Source organism: Sitophilus oryzae, unplaced genomic scaffold (genome assembly GCF_002938485.1).
Source record: "Sitophilus oryzae breed Bouriz unplaced genomic scaffold, Soryzae_2.0 scaffold_806_pilon_pilon, whole genome shotgun sequence".
Taxonomy (NCBI): domain Eukaryota; kingdom Metazoa; phylum Arthropoda; class Insecta; order Coleoptera; family Curculionidae; genus Sitophilus; species Sitophilus oryzae.
The window spans coordinates 308,774-329,043 of NW_022147424.1; the positions used below are offsets into that span (position 1 = coordinate 308,774).

At 33.2% G+C, this 20,270-nt stretch overlaps 2 protein-coding genes across 2 annotated transcripts; one reads left to right on the forward strand and one right to left on the reverse strand.

The window, feature by feature from the left end:
• Window positions 1–749: 749 nt before the first annotated feature.
• Window positions 750–16,974, forward strand: LOC115888699 (brain-specific homeobox protein-like). Its single transcript, XM_030908491.1, has 5 exons — window positions 750–1,310; window positions 5,065–5,181; window positions 7,219–7,425; window positions 14,266–14,449; window positions 16,702–16,974. Exons 1-4 carry the CDS (start codon window positions 866–868, stop codon window positions 14,433–14,435), a joined length of 939 nt encoding a protein of 312 aa, XP_030764351.1. The 5' UTR covers window positions 750–865; the 3' UTR covers window positions 14,436–14,449; window positions 16,702–16,974.
• Window positions 14,878–15,610, reverse strand: LOC115888673. Its single transcript, XM_030908454.1, has 2 exons — window positions 15,503–15,610; window positions 14,878–15,438 (listed from the first exon to the last, which is right to left on the reverse strand). The coding sequence occupies exons 1-2, from the start codon at window positions 15,608–15,610 to the stop codon at window positions 14,878–14,880; spliced, it is 669 nt and encodes a 222-aa protein (XP_030764314.1).
• Window positions 16,975–20,270: the final 3,296 nt, after the last annotated feature.

Sequence of the window (20,270 nt, forward strand, 5' to 3'; positions counted from 1 at the left end):
TCAAAAAGAAAACTCCATTCCTTCAACTTCCAGCAGACGACATACCAAGATTGTACAACTTTGGGGAATCCTCCAACAGTCTAAGACGCTCAAAGCAATTTCTCAGGACTTATGACTGAGAAAAATCAAGGATTTTCATTAACCTAAATAAAAAAAATCTTTGGACTGTCATGGGGTTTTTTAACAGAACATTGCCTCTTCAATGAACACCTCAATATATTAGCAAGCTAGCAAACAATGGCGAATGCAGATTCTGTGGGCACAATGAGGAAACACCAGAACACTTAATCACTGAGTTCGCCGAGACGACAACCATTCGTACCATAAACCTTGGTACGACTGATATTGGAGATGGAGAACTAGGCTCTGTAAAACCGTCTCTGATACTGGCTTTTATCGAAGCCCTGAGACTGTATGATGAGTTATAACTCAAGAAAGGGAAATAAAATAGTTAATTGAAACAATTTCTCGAAAAATTCGGCAACACTGTCACCTCGTACACAATACGGCAGCCAACTTGATGCGGAAGATCCCTCCGCGGCTCGTGCCGCGATATACACCGACTGAAATCCACCCCAAAACGACAAAATCAGGGCTAAATCGTCTCTTCCCGTTCCTCGAACATCATCAAAACTTACTTCCCCTCGTTTAGGGGTAGCAAACTAGCAAAACGGGGCGGTAACTTTATGCGATCATAGTTGGCTTTGCCTAAATCGCCTCCAGTTACGTTTTGCGCTTGTTTTAAACGATCCCGTCAATCGGGAGAGCCAAAAGGAAAACAGTTTAACTTATATTTGTTGAATTTGAATTTATGTTTGTTTGTTTTTGTGAGTGAGTTTTTTAATAGTGTTTTTTTATTAAAAATATGAGTCGTAAGGAGTACAATGGCCAAGAACCGACAAGTTTAACTCAACAGGGTCGTACTAGTTTTCTGATAGAAGATATCCTGTACCGGCAAAAAAATGGTGAAATAAACCAAACTAGCGAAAATATCTACAACAATTACAATATGACCAAACCAAATAATACAATAAAAATTCAGGATAATGCCAGTAATCATCCTAGAGCTTTTCATGCTCCGATCAAATCTATGGATTCCGTTGCAAAAATACAGGAAAATCGAGTTTGTGTTAGTAAGGAATATAACGGGACTTCTGCTGGATATATCCAGCCTAGTATTGTACCCACTGGTGGGATGGTTCCAGGGTTCCAAGCTCCGGAAACTGGATATATCCAGGTTATGGGAGCTTTGGGTGCTTACCTGGGTTCTCCGTATAAAAATATGGGGGATCCGTATTTTCTAACACAGGGTGAGTGTACATTTGTTTTTTGTTCTTGGATTAATAATATCAAATATACATTTAATAAAATATAACTCTATATACTTATTTTATCTACTTATCTTAATCTGATTTTTGAGAACTTTATTTATGTTTTGGCATATGCCTCGTATTATTTTTGAAATGATTTGCTTATTATTTATGAAAATTTGAATAAATAACCTAAACTGGTATTTGAGTCTCTAGTTGCAACTAATCTTAATGTTATGGCCAATCTTTATTATTAACTCTTTCTTTAACCGGAATACACTTCCTAAAAGATATAATTTTTCTTTCTATACAGGGCCAATTAAGTTAATAATTTTTTTTAAAATCAGTAGCGGACACGCGATAAAAAAATATTAAAAAAACATTCTAAATCGCGTAGAAGTTTACTTTCACTGTGCTGGGATCTACTTTTGAAATTATTAGACATCCAAAACCGTCTTTTTTTCTCTTTGTCTCCTTCGTCTTGCAATAATGATCGCATTAGCAGCCGCTATTAAAAATATTTCGGTATCATCCATGTCCGAACAGCACGAACGCAAGCACTATATTACAATGTGGACGCCGTTGCTTGCGAGCCGAAAGATTTTGAGAAACACGACAAACAGGATGCGCAAGCACAATCAGAAGCAAGAGCGCGAGCAGGATCACGAGCAATGTGGACGCACCTTAACAGATACGTTCACAGCTTTGTTTTTTTACCTAAATTTAGTTATTTTTTTAAATTGGTTTGATTATTTTTTTAACCTGTTACATTTTTTCTATATTTTATTTTTGTTATTTCAAAATTAAAAACTCTAATATAAAAAAGAAAAAAACTTTATTGTGTTGGAAAAATGTTAATTACAGTTACTTATTAAATCCCCTTGTATTGACGCGACGCTACGCTACTGGCATTAACCTATTAAACTCCCGTGAAGTACTCGCGTGGGGTGTTTTAATATCCCAATTATTTTTTGATGAGAAATATGGGAAAAATAATAATTTGGATGTCATATGAGTAAATATGTAAAATCCATTTCTACTACTAATTGCCGGTATACAATTATTACGATACTACCTGTATACATTTTTAAAAAATCTTAAAACATGTAAAAAAACAAAATAAAATATACGTGTTTAAGCGTTTTTTCGGAAACTTGACCGTTTGTTAAATAAAAAATATTGTAATATTTGAGGGGTGGTTTCACCCTCTTGGAACTGGAATTTCGAAAAATCCCTTCTTATCAAACCTCTACCACAACCTCTACACCCTAGAATCAACCTGTATGCCAAAATTGAGCTTCTTACGTTGAGTGGTTTGAGCAGGATCGTGATTAATCAGTATGTCAGTCACTTAAGGATTTTATTGTATATTAGTATAAATATCTCCAATGGCTAGGATAGAAAAATGTTGAGGCAGAGGATGTCGATGAAACTGTTCTCTTCTAAATTTATTATATGTGACATTAACGATGTAAAGAAATTATTAGAGTTTAGTTAGATGAGTGTCCATTTTAATTTTATATTATTACTCAAAATCTCTTTTGTATTTCATGGTTGTTACGTATAAAAAATAGAGGGATTTGTGGCATCTTAATTCCCGATTCGTGGCTTAATTCCCGATTTGTGGCATCTTAGTCCTAAGGGATTGGAGTATTGGAGTTATGACTCTATTTTTGGTTAGCGTAACCAAGACGATATAATCTCATATTAATTATTGAGTAAGAAATAAATAAAATTGAAATTTCATACAGATCAACGTATCAGATATCAACATGATTCATTGAGTTAATAGTCAAATATGATTAATATCGTGATAATGATAATTTCATAAATATAACTTCGTGTAAATATTAGTAATTTTTAGCACTTTGTTATCATTCCACTAAACAAAATTATACTATACAGGGTGAGTCGTAAATAGGTGCAGTATTTTAGTTTATTATTTTTGGGGTAGTATATTTTGACCACAGTAACACGATTATGTTTTTTTTTCGAGAAATTTTTTTCTTGAAAATTTGGATTTGGATTTTTTTTAGTTTTTTAGTTAAAAAATATAATTTCTTGATAATATGGCAACACAAAGGTAGTAAATTAAATATACAAGAAAGAAAACCCAGAAAAGATCCACTGATTCTCAAAACTTAAGCAAGATATCATTTTTTTGGGAATTTTTCAATGTAAAAATAACTCGGTTATTTTCGACTTATTTGAAAAACGGTAAAGAGAAAATATGTTTCTTTTATCGTGATCTTACCAGCCCTGAGAATATTTGCGCTTATTTAAGACCCACCCGTTATACCTGATTAAATATTGTACTTTTACACATTTAACTTTACTCGCAAATCAGATAGTTACTAGTTACTTATTAATCAGTTAGCAATCGGGTAGTGTAATCGACATATTAATCAAAATATACATATACTAGCGTGTACCAGCGACTTCGTTCGCGTCGAAATAATCATTTGTAATGGTGATGATAAAGCAAAGCAAGAATTTCCATCAACATACAAACTGGATAAAATTTTCTCATATTTATGTTAGCATGAGAAAAAACAATATGGCGATATTATTATATAACTTGGTAATATTTGAGGGGCGTTTTCACCCTCTCGGAATTTGAGATTCGAGAAACCCCTCCTTATCGAACCTCTACACCCCACAGTCAATCCGTTTGCCAAAAATCAGCTTTAAACGTCAAGCAGTTTAAGCAGAATCGTGATTAATCAATGGTCATATTTTATGAAACACCCTGTATAAATTTTTAAAAAATCTTACAATATGTAAAACAACGAAATAAAATATACGTGTTTATGAGTTTTTCCGAAAAACTCACCGGTTTGGTTTGGTTTGTTATGTTAAAAAAACGTTTATGTTAAAAAAATATTTTATTATTTGAGGGATAGTTTCACCCCCTTAGAAATCGAGTTTCGAAAAATCCCTTCTTATCGAACCTCTACATCCTAAAGTCAATCTGTTTTCCAAAAATCAGCTTTTTGCGTCAAGTGCTTTAAGCAGGATCGTGATTAATCAATGACCAGATTTTTCGAAACACCCTGTATACATTTTTAAAAAATCTTAAAATAATTAAAAAAACAAAATAAAATATACGTGTTTAAGCGTTTTTTCGGAAACTTGCCCGTTTTTTAAATAAAAAATATTGTAATATTTGAGGGGTGGTTTCACCCTCTTGGAACTGGAATTTCGAAAAATCCCTTCTTATCGAACCTCTACATCCTAGAATCAACATGTATGCCAAAATTGAGCTTCTTACGTTGAGTGGTTTGAGCAGGATCGTGATTAATCAGTATGTCACTTAAGGATTTTATATATTAGTATAGATTAACAAATAAATAATAAAATAAGTACATGAAGAATTAAACATAAAAAATAATATCGTATAATCAAAAAAAAACGGCGTCAAAAAGGGCTTGGGAATGGCAAAAAATGATAATTCTGGAGAGGTCAATCTCTAGACGTCATTTACAAAAAAATTGACAGAAAATTTGTCAAAAAGTAACACTAATTATACAAAGATTAAAAGAGGATAGATAGAGTACGGGCCAAGTAAATGGCTGAAGACTAAGGCTTGACCTCGCCAAAATTATCATCGATTGTCTTTCTCCAGCCGTCTTTGACGCCCTTTTTTTCGATTGTATGGTATTAATATAAAGTCTCTCCATCAAGTTAAGGAATTTTTTTCAGACGATATCCAAAAAGAGTAATCATTTAGGTATATAAATAATGATTTTTTTAGGTATTCCTTTTCACCCGACACTGTTTGGAAGTTCTGCCAGTGAAATATCTTTGAACGCTTTGAAACACTGTCGAAGGAGAAAAGCTAGGACAGTGTTTAGTGATCCCCAATTAACAGGTACTATAATTCATTGCCAAAAAATGTTTACAGTTAAAATGTCAAATAGGACATTTTCGCTTAAAATATAGCATTTAAATTTCAATCTAGAGTGCCATGACTGTGTTAAAACCACTATTTTTTTATTCGTATTAAGTGGTCTTGGAAAAATAGATTTGATCGTCTAATGCTTTTTGTGACTTTTTCTGATGGCCATTTAAAAGATACCCCAATCGTACTTTTAATCATAACTCAATTTTCTCAAATGGAACGAGGGTGGTTCATTAGTATATTTGGAAAAAGCATTTTTAACGAATAATTTGATACCACATACTTTACGTGAGATTTCACAACTTTCTGTAGTAATGAGGAAAATGCATGTTTTTAAATAATGGTTTTAAAAAATAGTTCATATAATTACAAATTGAACAAAAAAAAATCGTTGATGTCGGTTAAGAAATGCCTCTAATATAAAATAATTAAATATTGTTAATTTAAATGGCCAGGCACCCGCCGTTCTTCTGGTTGAGTGGTGCCAGACGCGTGTTTATTTTACACAGTTTGCTTTTAAACGCTGTTGAATCCGTGTCAAAATTTTAGTTATTTGTGTTAATTAATACATAATTAGAGTAATTAGTGATATTTATAAATAGTAATGGATGAGCGAAAACAGAAAAAAATGCTCCAAGGCCATCAGAAGAGATGAAAAGAAAAACGTTAAATTATCCTCTATTTTTACGATTTATTGTTGTGAAGATCATTTTGATGTAAGTTCATATATTTATGTATATTGTCTTACATAGATATATGAAATTTGAATGTACAGGGTTATTCATTATATTTTGACACCCATATACAGCCTTAACTGCAAGTTTTAGAAGAAAACATTAAATAGAAAAGTTGCATGGTTTTTCATATACTCTCTTTTAAAATTAATTCTTGTTATACAGGGTGTCTCAAAAAAGGTGGTCCAGAAAATTGTAGGTATTTTTCGCTTTTCAACTGTCAATATTTATAAAACATTTGAATAAACATTTGAAGATAGGTATAGGATATTATACATGAAATATATCTAGAATATCTACAAATTTCCGAAGAATCCAAAAATATATAGGGTGTTTCACTTAAAAAAAACTTAATTTTGGCGTTTGCTTATGGGACACCTTTTATAATATTACACAATTACACAATTTATTTCCTATAATTTTGTAAAAAAAAACAATCTTTAAAAATAACAAGGGTAAGGGGGTGTCAATACATAAAAAAAACTTTCTTTTTCACGCTATGCTCTGGAGTTATTTTCCCACGTACTAAAGAAATATTTTTGTCTCTTTTCACTTCTACATAACCTACAGCATTATCTCCATACGTCTCCCTACCTGATCTGAAAAATAAGTTTATAACATTAATTTATAACTATATAAAAGTTCGTAACAGTAGGTACCTACTTATACTTAAATATACCTCAGTACTACAAAGAATAAATGTTACATACCTCTCTGTTTTTTTTCCTCGTAATTCAGCACCAATAAATTGGGAATTTGTATTTATGAAAGCAGCCAACATAAAAGCATCGACTTTTGGCAAGTTATCTGATTGTGCTTTTACAAACCCGGAATCTGCCATTACTTAAAAAATTCTCAGAACACACAACACATACAAATACTAACTGCACAAAAAAGCATAAAAAACTCCTTCAATCAACGCTAAAAGCAACAAAAATGCCTTAGTACGCCATCTAAATACGTACATAAACGGAACACGTCTGGCTGCTGCTGGCCATCGCGCATCTACGAGAACGGCGGGTGACGTCAGACCAATAGAATATCGTTTCAATTCGCGAGGCGTCGTTTGCGTTGTCCATAGTATTTTAATGGCCCATTTTATAAAATTGTGGTACTGCTTTCAAGAAAAAAGTTTTTTTTTGCCTTTATACATATTTATTCTAATAAATTGAACAGTTTCTGGCGAAAAATAAAATATATGCATCTTCCTCATTGTAAGACTTGGCATTTTTTTACATTTTATGTTTCTGATGGCATTTATTTGTCCAAATAGGTCTGGAGAAGCGATTTTCTGCGCAAAGGTATCTCTCAACCCCAGAACGAGTTGAACTTGCCAGCGCACTAAGTTTGAGCGAGACTCAGGTGAAAACTTGGTTTCAGAACCGAAGAATGAAGCACAAAAAGCAGATGAGGAAGATGCAGGACGACAAAACGAAGAAGTCGTCAGATAGTTCGGACAAGAATAGAACGAATTTATCAAGTAAGTCATGATTTTTGATTAGGTCCACCTCCTTGAACTTTCCAATAATAATCTCTTAACCACTGCATCTTTTCTGGATGTTCGTTCTTATATATTTCTACTATCTATGTTATCAACAAATTATGTTTTTAACTAAAAACTAAAAAAAAATCAAAATTTTTTCAAAAAATTCCAGATTTAAAAAAAAAATTCGCAAAAAACAAACTCATAATCGTGTTTCTGGTGTCGAAATTATCCCTAAAAGTATTTGCTCTTATTTAAGATTGACCCTATATGTAATCTCCCATACAATTTACAATCTACAGGGTGGTCCGAACTGTATTACGGAAACTCCGGCAGCATATTCTGCAGATAAAAATAAGTGAAAAAGTTCCTATAAATGTATGTCCTAAAAAGGCTTAGTTTTTGATATGATTGATTTTGATGTCAATATGACTCCGATGATAAAATTGATTTTGATGTCAATATGACTCCTATTTGTAGGGGGTGCCACCTACATGTCTTTTAACCTTTGAATAAGAAGACTAAGGAAGGAGCATATCAAAAATCTTAGGTACACCGCGATGGGTCTCAAATATGGCCGACTTAAATTCCGGTTTATCAGTGTCGTTCTAATTTTAGTTAAAAATTGTAAAACTATGATGTAGGGTAGACGTGGGGTAGACTCAATAATTTGTTGTTTTATTTTACGTTGTGAATAAATGTTGGTAGTTATTAAAATTGTTATAAAAATATATAATTCTAATAAAAATAGATAAGTTATAATAAGTATTTATTAACACAAACATCCGATACGCTACTGAAGCAGGTAAGTCAAATTAACGTATCTAAATTCTTTGACATCTAATCTTTGACAAGTAATAAATAAAAGCTAAAATGCAGGAAAAATATATAATTTAGTTAATTTAAGTGAATTTCATAAATGATCGGTTTATTACACGTATGTATATTATATAGCCATTTACTAGCGAAAAGTTGTTCCATTATTTCACTCAATTTTTGCCGAGATCTACCGCACGCTACACAACCACCTATTTTAGAGTCTTTTTCGATAGTGTCACTGTTAATTTAAGTTCCGCCACAATTTCCATCTAGATTTACTACCTTTATACAACTATCAGTAGTAGAATAAATAATAAATAACATAAAATAAGCTCCGTAAAGACTGACAAATCCACAAAATTTCAAATCAAATTCAAATGTGTCAAATGAATCGTCAAACAGAACTGTCAAGGATCTCCACCCTAGAGTGCTTTTTCCGCCCACCATGCATGAATACATGGATAGCATAATAGTATAAGTCTTTTATCTATGGATAGCATTATGCTCCTTCCTTAAGCTACATTCGAAATCAATTCGCTGGCCAAGTGGCAATTCGACATTAAAGTCGGCACAAAATTAACCATTCACAACAAATTTCAAGACGAATTTTGCGCACGCGTGTTTAAACGTCTCCTCACATTTTTTTAGGTCAGTTGTTTGTTTTTATTTTGGAAGAGCATATGCTGTGAGCATATGGAAGAGGCAAAATCCGGAACAGTTGTTAATTAAGTTTTCCAAGTTTTTATGTTTAGAAAAATGGAAACAAGAACGTCATTTAGTGATGATTTTTTCTAAAATGTGTCTCAATTATGGGATTGCTTAAGCGAGCTTCTTGTAAAATATTTTCGTAGCACCCAAAACTTTTTCTCGCCATTAATATGGGTCGGACGCCCCATTTTTAGATTTTGGTAAACTCCTTGGTTTACGATCAAGCGAATTATTGAGCTGCAACAATAATTGCCGTTTTTAACAGCAAAGCCACAAGTCCTGATAAAATAGGAATAGCGTCCACTTCACTCATTTTCTTTTAATAATAAATATTTACTTTTCACAGGAAAATGGCTTGTAACAACAACACAAACAAAATAATTATTAAAATTTAAATGTCAAAATTGTCATAATTGTCAAACGAAAATTCCGTGCTGAAGTGGAAGTTTGCAGCTTGCAAGCTTTCAATCCAACTTCAACTTGCACTCTGGCGTCGAATTTTGTTGTGAATGATTACACTGAAGTACATATGATAAGCTTGCGTGCCAAAGTACCACTCGGCCAGCGAATTGATTGCGAATGTAGCTTTAGTCTTCTTATTCAAAGGTTTTAACCGGTTTGAAGTCTAATAACTTTTCGTCCGTACCTGTATAAAATTACTGAGTAAAAAAATAAACATTTCCGTGATATTTTACGTAAAAAATGTCTCTTGATAAAAATCGCTTCTAGCAACCTCAGGATATTTAGAATGGAAATGGTCAATACATGTCATTATTGACAAAAAATAAACATATCAGTTGATAGTTATTTGACTGAAAGGATACATTTTAAATTTGGGAACTTTTTATTTTTTTAAATTAATCATGAGAAAAATTTTAATAAAACAGTTTCTGTTGAAAGTTTGGCACAAAAACATTTCAAATTAATGATTTCAGTCTAATAACTATTTAGTCAACATCTGGTCAACATGTTTAATTTATGTCATTGACGACAGGTATTGATAATTTCGATTCCAAATATCTCGAGAACCATTACTCGTAGCGATTTTTACCAAGAAACCTTTTTTACGTAAAAAAACATCGTAAATATATATTTTTCACTCAGTAGTTTTATACAGGTACAGACGAAAAGTTATTACTTTTCAAACCAGTTAAAAAATATGTAGGTGGCGCCCCCTACAAGTAGCAGTCATATTGACATCATAATCAAATTTCTCTGTCAAAAAACTCCGGACGCCAATTTTCATCCAAATATTAACTTTACTTCAGAAATTATTAGGAAAAAATCGAAATAAAAATGAAACTACACCCTGTATCTCCGAAAATAAGCATTTTAGGACATACATTTATACGAACTTTTTTATCTGCAGAATATGTTGCCGAAGTTTCGGACCATGCTGTATATAATCGCTACGAAAAAAATCACCCTTGTTTAATTGGAGCTAAACGCTCAGAGTGACGACTTGCCGAGTTGTCTTCTAATACTATTTTAATGGGGTCCCCAGGGACTTGTTAGAAACAGGATCCGGGAATAGTGGCCAAGAAATAGGAGAGTTTTAAGCCGATTGTGTTGAAACGTCGTTCGCGGATATGGTTTAATTTGAAACCAGATATTTTGTAAAAATAACTAAAAATACTACTCTCTGACTGTAGCTGCAAGCTCACAGAAAGCTTAAGTCTTTATTTATTTAAACCATTTTAATGACTTAAAACTCATTTGATTTAAGAAGCTGACTTAAGAGTCCATTTCAGTAGTCCGAACAATTTAGCAAAATAGGCATTCAGCATTTAACGTTTATATGTAAAACTAAGTATTTTTACACAAATGAAGAGGAAAATTAAAGATAAAGGATTTTACTATATCCGTATTGTAGCACATTTTTAGACAACTTCTTTATTTTCAAGATTTTGATGGTCAAACATCAATAAAATATTCCTTATGTTTGGACTAAATTTTCTCGAAAAAAAAAGACATAATTTAAAATTTTGTTACAATACAGAAATAGATTGAAGTTTTGTGATTACAGTGATATATAATTTACATGGTTTTGTAACAAATTGCTTGCTATTTTACAGCAAATGTTGAAGCTCTGCAAACCTTAATCAAGCCTTAATCAAAGCACGTGTGTTTGGATCGGGCTAAGCCTTAGGCAGATTTCTGAAATACACACCCGCTTATTTGTCGTGTGACGCGTGTTTTTGTTATTATATAAAGTCGAGCCTAAAGCCTGTAGATAAAAAAAAACTTGAAAATTGCCTTTTTCAAATTGTTCCTTTTACTTAACCCACCCCCCTTGGCTTTCCCTTAACGCAGCGTCTCGAGATCTGAGCGATCTGGGGGCCAATCAAAGGCCAATTAACCCTAACTTTGTGAACTTGGTAAATTTCTTGGCAGGGCTGCACAGCATCTTAAACATCAATTAAGGGCCAAGATGGAGTACGCAGTGGCGGGACATATTTCACGACTTTATAAAGAGCATAAAATTTCCATAGCGAGTTACGTTTTAAAAAATATTCAGGAATTATTATTTCAAGGCATTTATTACGACTAGAAAAAATATTGTGCTGGGTTGGCGTTGGTTTCTATTTAATTTGACAAATAAATAAAGCTGTCTCTTTAGTTGTCAGTTTTGAGTCAATATTTTTTAATTCTCTTTCGTGTCGATTGTTGATTGAATTGGAGCCAGAAATGGCTCAAAACGAAATAAGTAAATTACCAACAGATATTCAGGCTGAGGCGACAAACGCCATATCCAAACTACTTCCATTTAAATCCCGAATAACTTATGAAAAGGAATACAAACATTTTCAAAAATGGAAGCAATTAAAAAACGTGCGAGAAAAAATTAAGTTTGCGGTTAAAGTACCATTTTATCTACTATTTTTGATTTATATAAGGCAATTTTAACAGTTGTTATGGAAAAAAGGATCTTAATTAAAGGTTCACACTAGGTACTAAAATTCATTGTCTTAAATGTTCAGCCAAATTAGGCAAAAACATAAAGCCTCCTACTAGAGGTGTGTAGTTTGTGAACGAACTAGTTCCCATGAACTATTCCGACCCCGGAACGAAAGGAACTAGTTCCCGATTTCTCAAAAAAACTAGTTCCTCATCACCTATTCCGGGATCGAGACTGTGACCGATATATAATAATATGCCACGGCGACGGATCGGCCAGCGCGATCGTTACCTGATGCTAGGCAGGAGTGGGGAGTGTCAGCCGTATATTATCGGATCCGGACCTAGAGCAACTAGAGGAACTAAATAAAAGACTAGTTCACGGGAATCTATTCAGTCGGCAGAGATATAATACAAGGCGACGACGAATGAATTCGGCTTTGTCTATTGCCACAGGCGGCTTAATTACCACGTGGATACTGAAAATTATTGTCGTGGATACTGTTTTTGATTTTTAGTGTTTGCTGTTTGAATATTTTATGGGAATGTTTCACTTGGGATCACTAATATTAAGAAATATCTGATAAAACGAAGTAGACATTCTGAATTTTTAGATAAAAACAAAAAGCTTGAAGTGGGGAAAAATACAATTTTTCGTAAAATTTTCGTTTAGCTCTGATTTGACTTTCTTTTTTTTATCTGCAATAAAACTTACCTATAATATATTTTTAACATACGCAATTACACGTCTCTGTATATTTCGTACATTATAAAAATTATACAGACCATACTGTGAATAATGTAAATAGTTCTGACTGACAACGAAACCCATTAGCAGGAAACGGGGATGTCAATGTTAGTCGGGAACTATTTTGAACTAAAGAACTAGTTCAAGGAAATATTCCTCTGGAGGAACTGGAACTAAGAAACTAGTTCCTCCCAAGGAACTAGAGTTCTCACCTATATCTCCTACTCTGCGTGCCCCCCCCCTCCCCCCCCAGCTAGGGAATGAAATCCCGCAAATGCGGGATCCCTCTGAGATTCCGCGGGATCAAACTGCGGGATTTACCGTGCGGGATCTGCGGGATCGCACGTTACTACTGGGTAACCGAATCGAACTCAATCGAGATCAAAGCTCTTCGTTCCGGGCCGATGCGTCGACGATCGGAACCCGGGGGATTCCCCTTACGGCTTGGCTACTATTAAAAATAAGTGAAACAAACAGGTTAGTTGTTAGATCTCTTTCTCTTTCTGGCGTATGTGCGTAAGTGAAGAAAAGCGGTCAACTAGTATTTGTGGACAATTTCGTCAAATAAACTGCCGGACATAATTATCGGGACAAGCAAAATTTTAGGGTAAATTTAAAGTTGAATATCTCTTGAACTAAAAAAGATTTTGGGATGCGGTTTGGACCAGGTTTTAGATGCATATATTGTGATTAAGATGATATATGGTTCTCGAAAATATATTTAGTGAGTTCTCGTATACAGGGTGTTTTATAAGAGTGTGAAAATTTGGTCAAGATTCTTTTTTACCGCAAATTTACAATTTTTTAAAAATCGAAATTTTTACCAAGTACGACTAATCTGTATTGAAATGACAAAAAAAAACAATTTGATCGGTTTTTTGATTTTTTTTGTTCTAAGGAAAATACGATATTTTTTCGAAAAATATGCATTTTTACAATTTTTAGTCATACGTATTGTCCTAAATGGTACAAAAAGCTTTGTACATTCTGCATATGCCAAAAAATTATTGTAATAAAAAAAAACTTCAACATCAGAATAATATTTTTATTTATAAAATAAGTAGATAAATTATAATATAATTTAAGTTTATTTAATATTAAATAAATGTACAGTGTCTTTTGTACCATCTAGGACCAAATGTATGACTATTGTTTACAGTCCCGCAATTTTGCGGATCCGCGGGATTGATTGCTTTAATCCCGCGGGTTTGCGGGATTGAGATTTTGGTGCTGGATTGCATTCCCTAGTGCCAGCCCACCAAGGGATAAAAGGTAATGAATAATCAAACGATCTAGCTAAAAAAGGAGCAAACACTCCACTAACTGGACCAGAACCGTCCACAAGTGCCCTTATTGAAGGACGGCACTGGGCCAAGACGTTGACGTTCTCTTTCGACAAAGACTGCAAATTGGCGATGCCTCCTTAGATGGCGCTGACTTGCCTATTGCCGAGGGGTTGTTCTCCTAACGAAGTTAGGCCAATTAAAGTCAAATTGAGGAGAATTATCAGGCTACAGAGTTTAAGGCAGAGGTTACACTGGATGCGTTAACGAGAATTCTTTCGTTAAAAATTATATATTACTTTATAAAAATAAATTCAACAATTATTTTCCAGTTTTTAAGATCAGTTAGATTGTATTTTAATACATCTTTTTTTCTTCTAGGTACTTCAGGCCAACAGGATGCCTCCACACTGCCTCTAAGCGAAAATCCACCAAGTAGTTCCGGCATGTCGGAAGCAGAAACCAACTCAGACGTCAGCGACTGTGAAAGTGACATAGACATAGTTGGAGATTCGAATAAACAAATGGGGTACTCTTTTAAAGGAACATAGACAATGTTTCACAGGTAAACATTTTTATTTTTGCTACAAATGTGCCATTTAAAAAGTTTGAGATTTTCATCTCTATAAAACTCTTTTACGAAATTTTAGTAGTCCAGCATCAGAAACAATAGCCAACACTGACAATATTTTACCACACTTAAATCTAACATTTGTCTAAACAGGACATTGGAGCCCCTCCTCTATTATATAACTCCCCCTTTCTAGCTATGAGTGTTTTATACTGGGTGCATCTCAAAAGTATATATTTTTTTATTTTTTCAGATAAAAAAAAAACGATATTTGGTATAATGTAGTAGTTTAGGCTTTCGCGGCCATCGTTTGAAGAATTTTGGTTTTTCGGGTTATTAGGCCGTCGTCGGTTAGAATTGCTTCCTAACGTTTCGCTAGCACGAGTGGCTAGCATCTTCAGAGGTGTGTTTGCTCCGATTGCTCACACTAGACTGATGCCTCCGCGTCGGCGTAGCGCGTATTTATGCGTCGGCGGAGGGGGCGTGGCTTGTTCGGGTGGTAGTTCTTCCGGAACTGGTCTACTTCTCTGTGCTGCTACTTTGGTCCTAGATATAGCTGGATGCCAAATTCTGTTAAGGTAGAAAGTTTCTTCCTTCCTGTTGAAATTATTTGGATGTTTGTGAATTTCAACAGCTTCCCTGACCAGACGAGGATGATATCCAGATGTTGTGGCAATGACTTGGGTGTCTTCGAATTGGATTTTGTGGTCACCATCTCTTAGAGCATGTTCTGCTACGGCTGACTTCTCTGTTTGCCCTAATCTGCAGTTTCTCTTGTGTTCCGTAAGTCTCGTTCCTACTGAGCGTTTGGTAGTTCCAATATATACGCTACCGCAGGAACAAGGTATACGGTAGATCCCTGCAGAGGATAATGGTTCTCTTTTGTCTTTTGCTGGTCTTAAGCAGTCCCTTATTTTTCGGGTAGGTTTGTATATGGTTTTGATGTTATGCTTCTTGAGAACTTTACCAATCCTATCGGTGACCTGGGAAACATATGGAAGGAAGGCCTTATTAATGATGTTTTCCTGTTCATTGGCGTCAGGTTACGGAACACAAGAGAAACTGCAGATTAGGGCAAACAGAGAAGTCAGCCGTAGCAGAACATGCTCTAAGAGATGGTGACCACAAAATCCAATTCGAAGACACCCAAGTCATTGCCACAACATCTGGATATCATCCTCGTCTGGTCAGGGAAGCTGTTGAAATTCACAAACATCCAAATAATTTCAACAGGAAGGAAGAAACTTTCTACCTTAACAGAATTTGGCATCCAGCTATATCTAGGACCAAAGTAGCAGCACAGAGAAGTAGACCAGTTCCGGAAGAACTACCACCCGAACAAGCCACGCCCCCTCCGCCGACGCATAAATACGCGCTACGCCGACGCGGAGGCATCAGTCTAGTGTGAGCAATCGGAGCAAACACACCTCTGAAGATGCTAGCCACTCGTGCTAGCGAAACGTTAGGAAGCAATTCTAACCGACGACGGCCTAATAACCCGAAAAACCAAGATATTTGGTATGTTAGTATATGACATAAATTAGGATTGATTGACGTATTCAATTGCTTTCGGTCACTTCCTGTTTCACCGGAAATCACTACAGCTTTTGTTTTCTAAATGGCACCTTCGGTATTTTTGACTTTATTCAATAGAAAATTACACTCCGAATAGAATGACATAAGATATGTCAACTTTTAATATTCTCGCTTAAAAAAATCGTATTTTAAATTTCAATCTAGAGTGCCATGGCTGTGTTAAAAGCAGTAATTTTTAATCAAGGAGCCTCGGAAAAATACATTCTATCGTTTAATGTTTTTCGTGTCTTCTCCTGGCTGGTTAAAAGATGACCAAATCGTATTTATAATCGTATCTCAATTTTTTCAAATGGAACGAGGGTGGCTCATTAGCATATTTGAAAAAAGCATTTTTTTACGAATAATTTGGTACCACACACTTGGTATTTCGAGTCAAATTGTCGTTATGAACCGCATATTACAATTTCAAACCATATTCGAAAATGTCAAAAGTTGACATATGATATGTCATTCTATTCAGAGTGTCAAATCAAAAGTTGTAGTCATTTCCGGTGAAACAGGAAGTGACCGGAAATAATTGAATACGTCAATCAATCCTCATTTATGTCATATACTAACATACCAAATCTCGTTTTTTTATCTGAAAAAATAAAAAAGTTATAGGGGGTGAGCCACTTTTCTGACGCACCCGGTATATCTATTTTTTTCAGGTAAAAAATAGTGCTGTGTTGACATATAGTATCGTTTTCGACAAGAAAAAAGCTTAAACTGGAGTTAATGAAGTTATTCTACACAAATTATAGAGATATTCTGGCAAGTGTATTTAATTTTGAAATTTATAATAAAGAACTTGTAAAAAATTGTAATAATATCTATTATTATTATTATTAGTCGAGGAATGTATAGTAAGTAGAAGTTGGAACTGTAATATTGTACATAGCATAGGATTAATTTTGAATTAGAATAAAAATTAAGATAATATAGAAATGCCAAAGATATACTGAATGTGCAATTTCCGTTTTAATGGGGTTAGTGATTCATATGTAAAATAAATATGTATTATAGTAGATATGCGTTTCAATTGATTTATAAAATAACTTTAGTCGACGGAAATATCGTTAACCAATGTTATATTTACATGTGGTCAGAGATTCAAACTCACAGAAAACTTAAGGCTGTATTCCGTTGCAAAACCAGGCGAACTAGACTGGTAAACTACGGTAAAGAGCGGTTCCTGAAAAACATCGGTTTGGTACGGAACGGTTTGGTAAAATACTGGAAACGCAAACAAAAATGTTGACTTAATCTAAGACTAAAATCACTCCCCAAGTAGCAAAAAGAAATTCTAAAAGGATTGAATTATTTTATAACAGTCGAATAGCGTTGTCTTAAGGACTGCTTGATTTTATTAAGCGTTTGGTTTCGATCATTCTGTTTTTTAATAAAAGTTGTCATATTAAACTATTTTCTAGTGGTTTTTACAACGTATCCTATAACGCATTAAACGATAATTTCTTTTAGTATGATATAACACTTAATAAGACAATGCTATATGATAACAAACATATTATTTTATTAGACTCTTATACCCACCATGTAAGAGTTCTATAATATTCATATAACTAGTAGACACAAGATCATATAGTAGTTACTTAAACGTGTCTAATTAAAGTTGTATTACGTTGTATGACAGAATGTTTTATTGCGTTAAACTACGGTGCTGTATACAACACCAGTTATATAGCCTTATATGATAAAATTGTGATTAAGAAAAAAAATTCGCTGTTATATCTGCATTATAAAACTGGTAATGTATAATATAACCTCATTTTAAATTAAACGGTATACCTAGTTATTTATTTTGTTATTGTTGTTGTTGCCAAAGTAATATCTACGTATGAGTATAATCAATCACAGCTATTATGAATTCTGGACAAAGTTGGAAAAAGTTAACAAAGGCAGTGGTAGTTATAAAGAGCATGTAAGAAAAAACTCCTCGAAATTACGGCAAATAATCCCGAGAATTCCCTGGGTTCTCAAAAGCCAAAATCTCTCGGGTTCTCTGGCTTCCTCAAAGCATTGTTGCCACGTTGATGTAAAAGTTTTACTGTAGCAATGTTTGTATTGTTTTATTGTTGTTTTTCCAAGTCCTTAGGTAGCCGCTCACTCGGGCGCGCATGAAATGCATTGCGTGCATGAATCCATGAAAATCTGATCATGTTTTTAGTTTAAATACCAATAAAATGAAATTTGGCAACATCTATTTGTCACAAATCTCAATATGTCCAAAATAGTTCTATAGTGCCTGGAAATTATGCGTAATGATAGATATTTATCCTATACCGTTTTATTTTACAACAAAGACTTATTTAAGGGATTCATTTGTAATAAAATGGTTGCATTATAATTCGCCATGTTTAAGGCAGAATTTTTTATGGCTTATGGCCGCCATTATATGAAGCAAAATTAAAAACATCAAAATAAATTGTAAAATGCTATTTTTCAGAACTATTTTGTGATAAGATTCCCACATAACAGTAATAAAGTGTTTAATTAAATTAAAAACAAGAATTTTTGAAAATTTTATTTTATTTTATTGTTTAAATTTATATGTAAACCTGAATCGAAATTAAAGCGCTTTAATTTTTTGCCAAATACATACCTATAATCTACCAGTAAAATTTTCGGCGCAACAAAAATTGTCCCTACTTTTCAAACCCTATTAATGATTTTTTATATTACATATTTGTTGTACCTTCTGGGTCTACCCGCCATTTTCATTGTCGAGTAAAGTCTCCTTTTTAACAATCCACATCCTCTCGATTCATTTTACGACACGCTTAAAATATAATTTGCTCCTAATATTCTTCGGTAAATAATAAAATACTCTTGTACCTCGCTAAATGATCAAATGTTTTTATTGTTCTGTTTCTTAGATGTGACCACGTAATACACAATAAAACTAGTTTTATAATAGTCATATAACGCTGTGTAAAATAGTTGCATAAGAGTTGTATACCCTTTTTATAGAACTTCTATACTACTAAACGGTTGTATAAAAATGGGCCTTTTTTGGTTGTAAAGCTATCATATTACGGTCATATAGCACGTTATATGAATTGAGGTATCCTATAAAAATTATCACATAGCTGTTTATAAAGCTTTTATAAAATAAAATTTGCTACTTGGGTCATGATTTGTAGAAAAAATAAAACAACATTTGATGCAATATTAACACATTTTCATTGAAACTACGTTTTATGAAATTACAATATATGGAAGATTATAGATAACAACAGTTTTATCCTACATTACATAGATGTTATTTATTAATACAATTGACGTATTTTTCATTATAAAGAAAAAAACTTTTACAATATCTGGGATGTTACAAACATGAACTGTACATAATAAAAATTAAAAGTATTATAATTTACAAAGTTATAAGTAAACAAAAAAAAAATGTTTATTAAAAAATATTACGAAATGAGGTTACAAAAAGTTTGGCTTAAAATGACTCAATATGTTAAAACACGCAAATACACGTGTACAAATAAAAAGATTTTAATTAAAAAAAAAAATAATTGTAGAAACAAGAAAAAAATATTTAAAAAAAAATTAAATAAAAGTAAAAACGTGTAATTTAATATTAGTTTAAAAATCATTTGCATACGGGGTGTTCAAAAACAATTTCTATTAACATGGGTCCAGAAATGCAGAGTTTTAAAAATAGAGGATGTTAAAACTTTTAAAAACTATTTTTTTGTAATTATCTTAAATACAATTATTTTTTTTTAATTTTCTGTAGGTAGCATTGAACATCAATGTCATAACATAGTTCATATAAACATAAAACATGTTTATAAGAACTTCTTTTCATATGATTTGATGACGAATTTTTCGCCGTGCGTTTTTTGTGAACACCCCGTATGTTTGTGTATATATAGTACATTTCAGGTAATAGTGATAATAAAATATACTTCATTCATGGTAAAACTAAAAGAAAACACGAAAGGGTTTTTGAATTGTTGAATAATAGTATACTTTATATAATATCAAGGGAAGATGTCTTCGAAATTACATTAAACTGTATAGGGTGTCCTATTTTCGTGTGTTTTATGATTTGTCCTAGCCTTCATAGATATTGAAAATTTAAAAACTGAGTTCGGTAGAGTTTTTCACGTAGAATTCAGTGGCGTAACTAGTTTTTCGCTGGGAGCTGTCATTTTCGAAATATGACGCAAAATTATGTTGTTTTTTAAATGAGACATCCAGTATA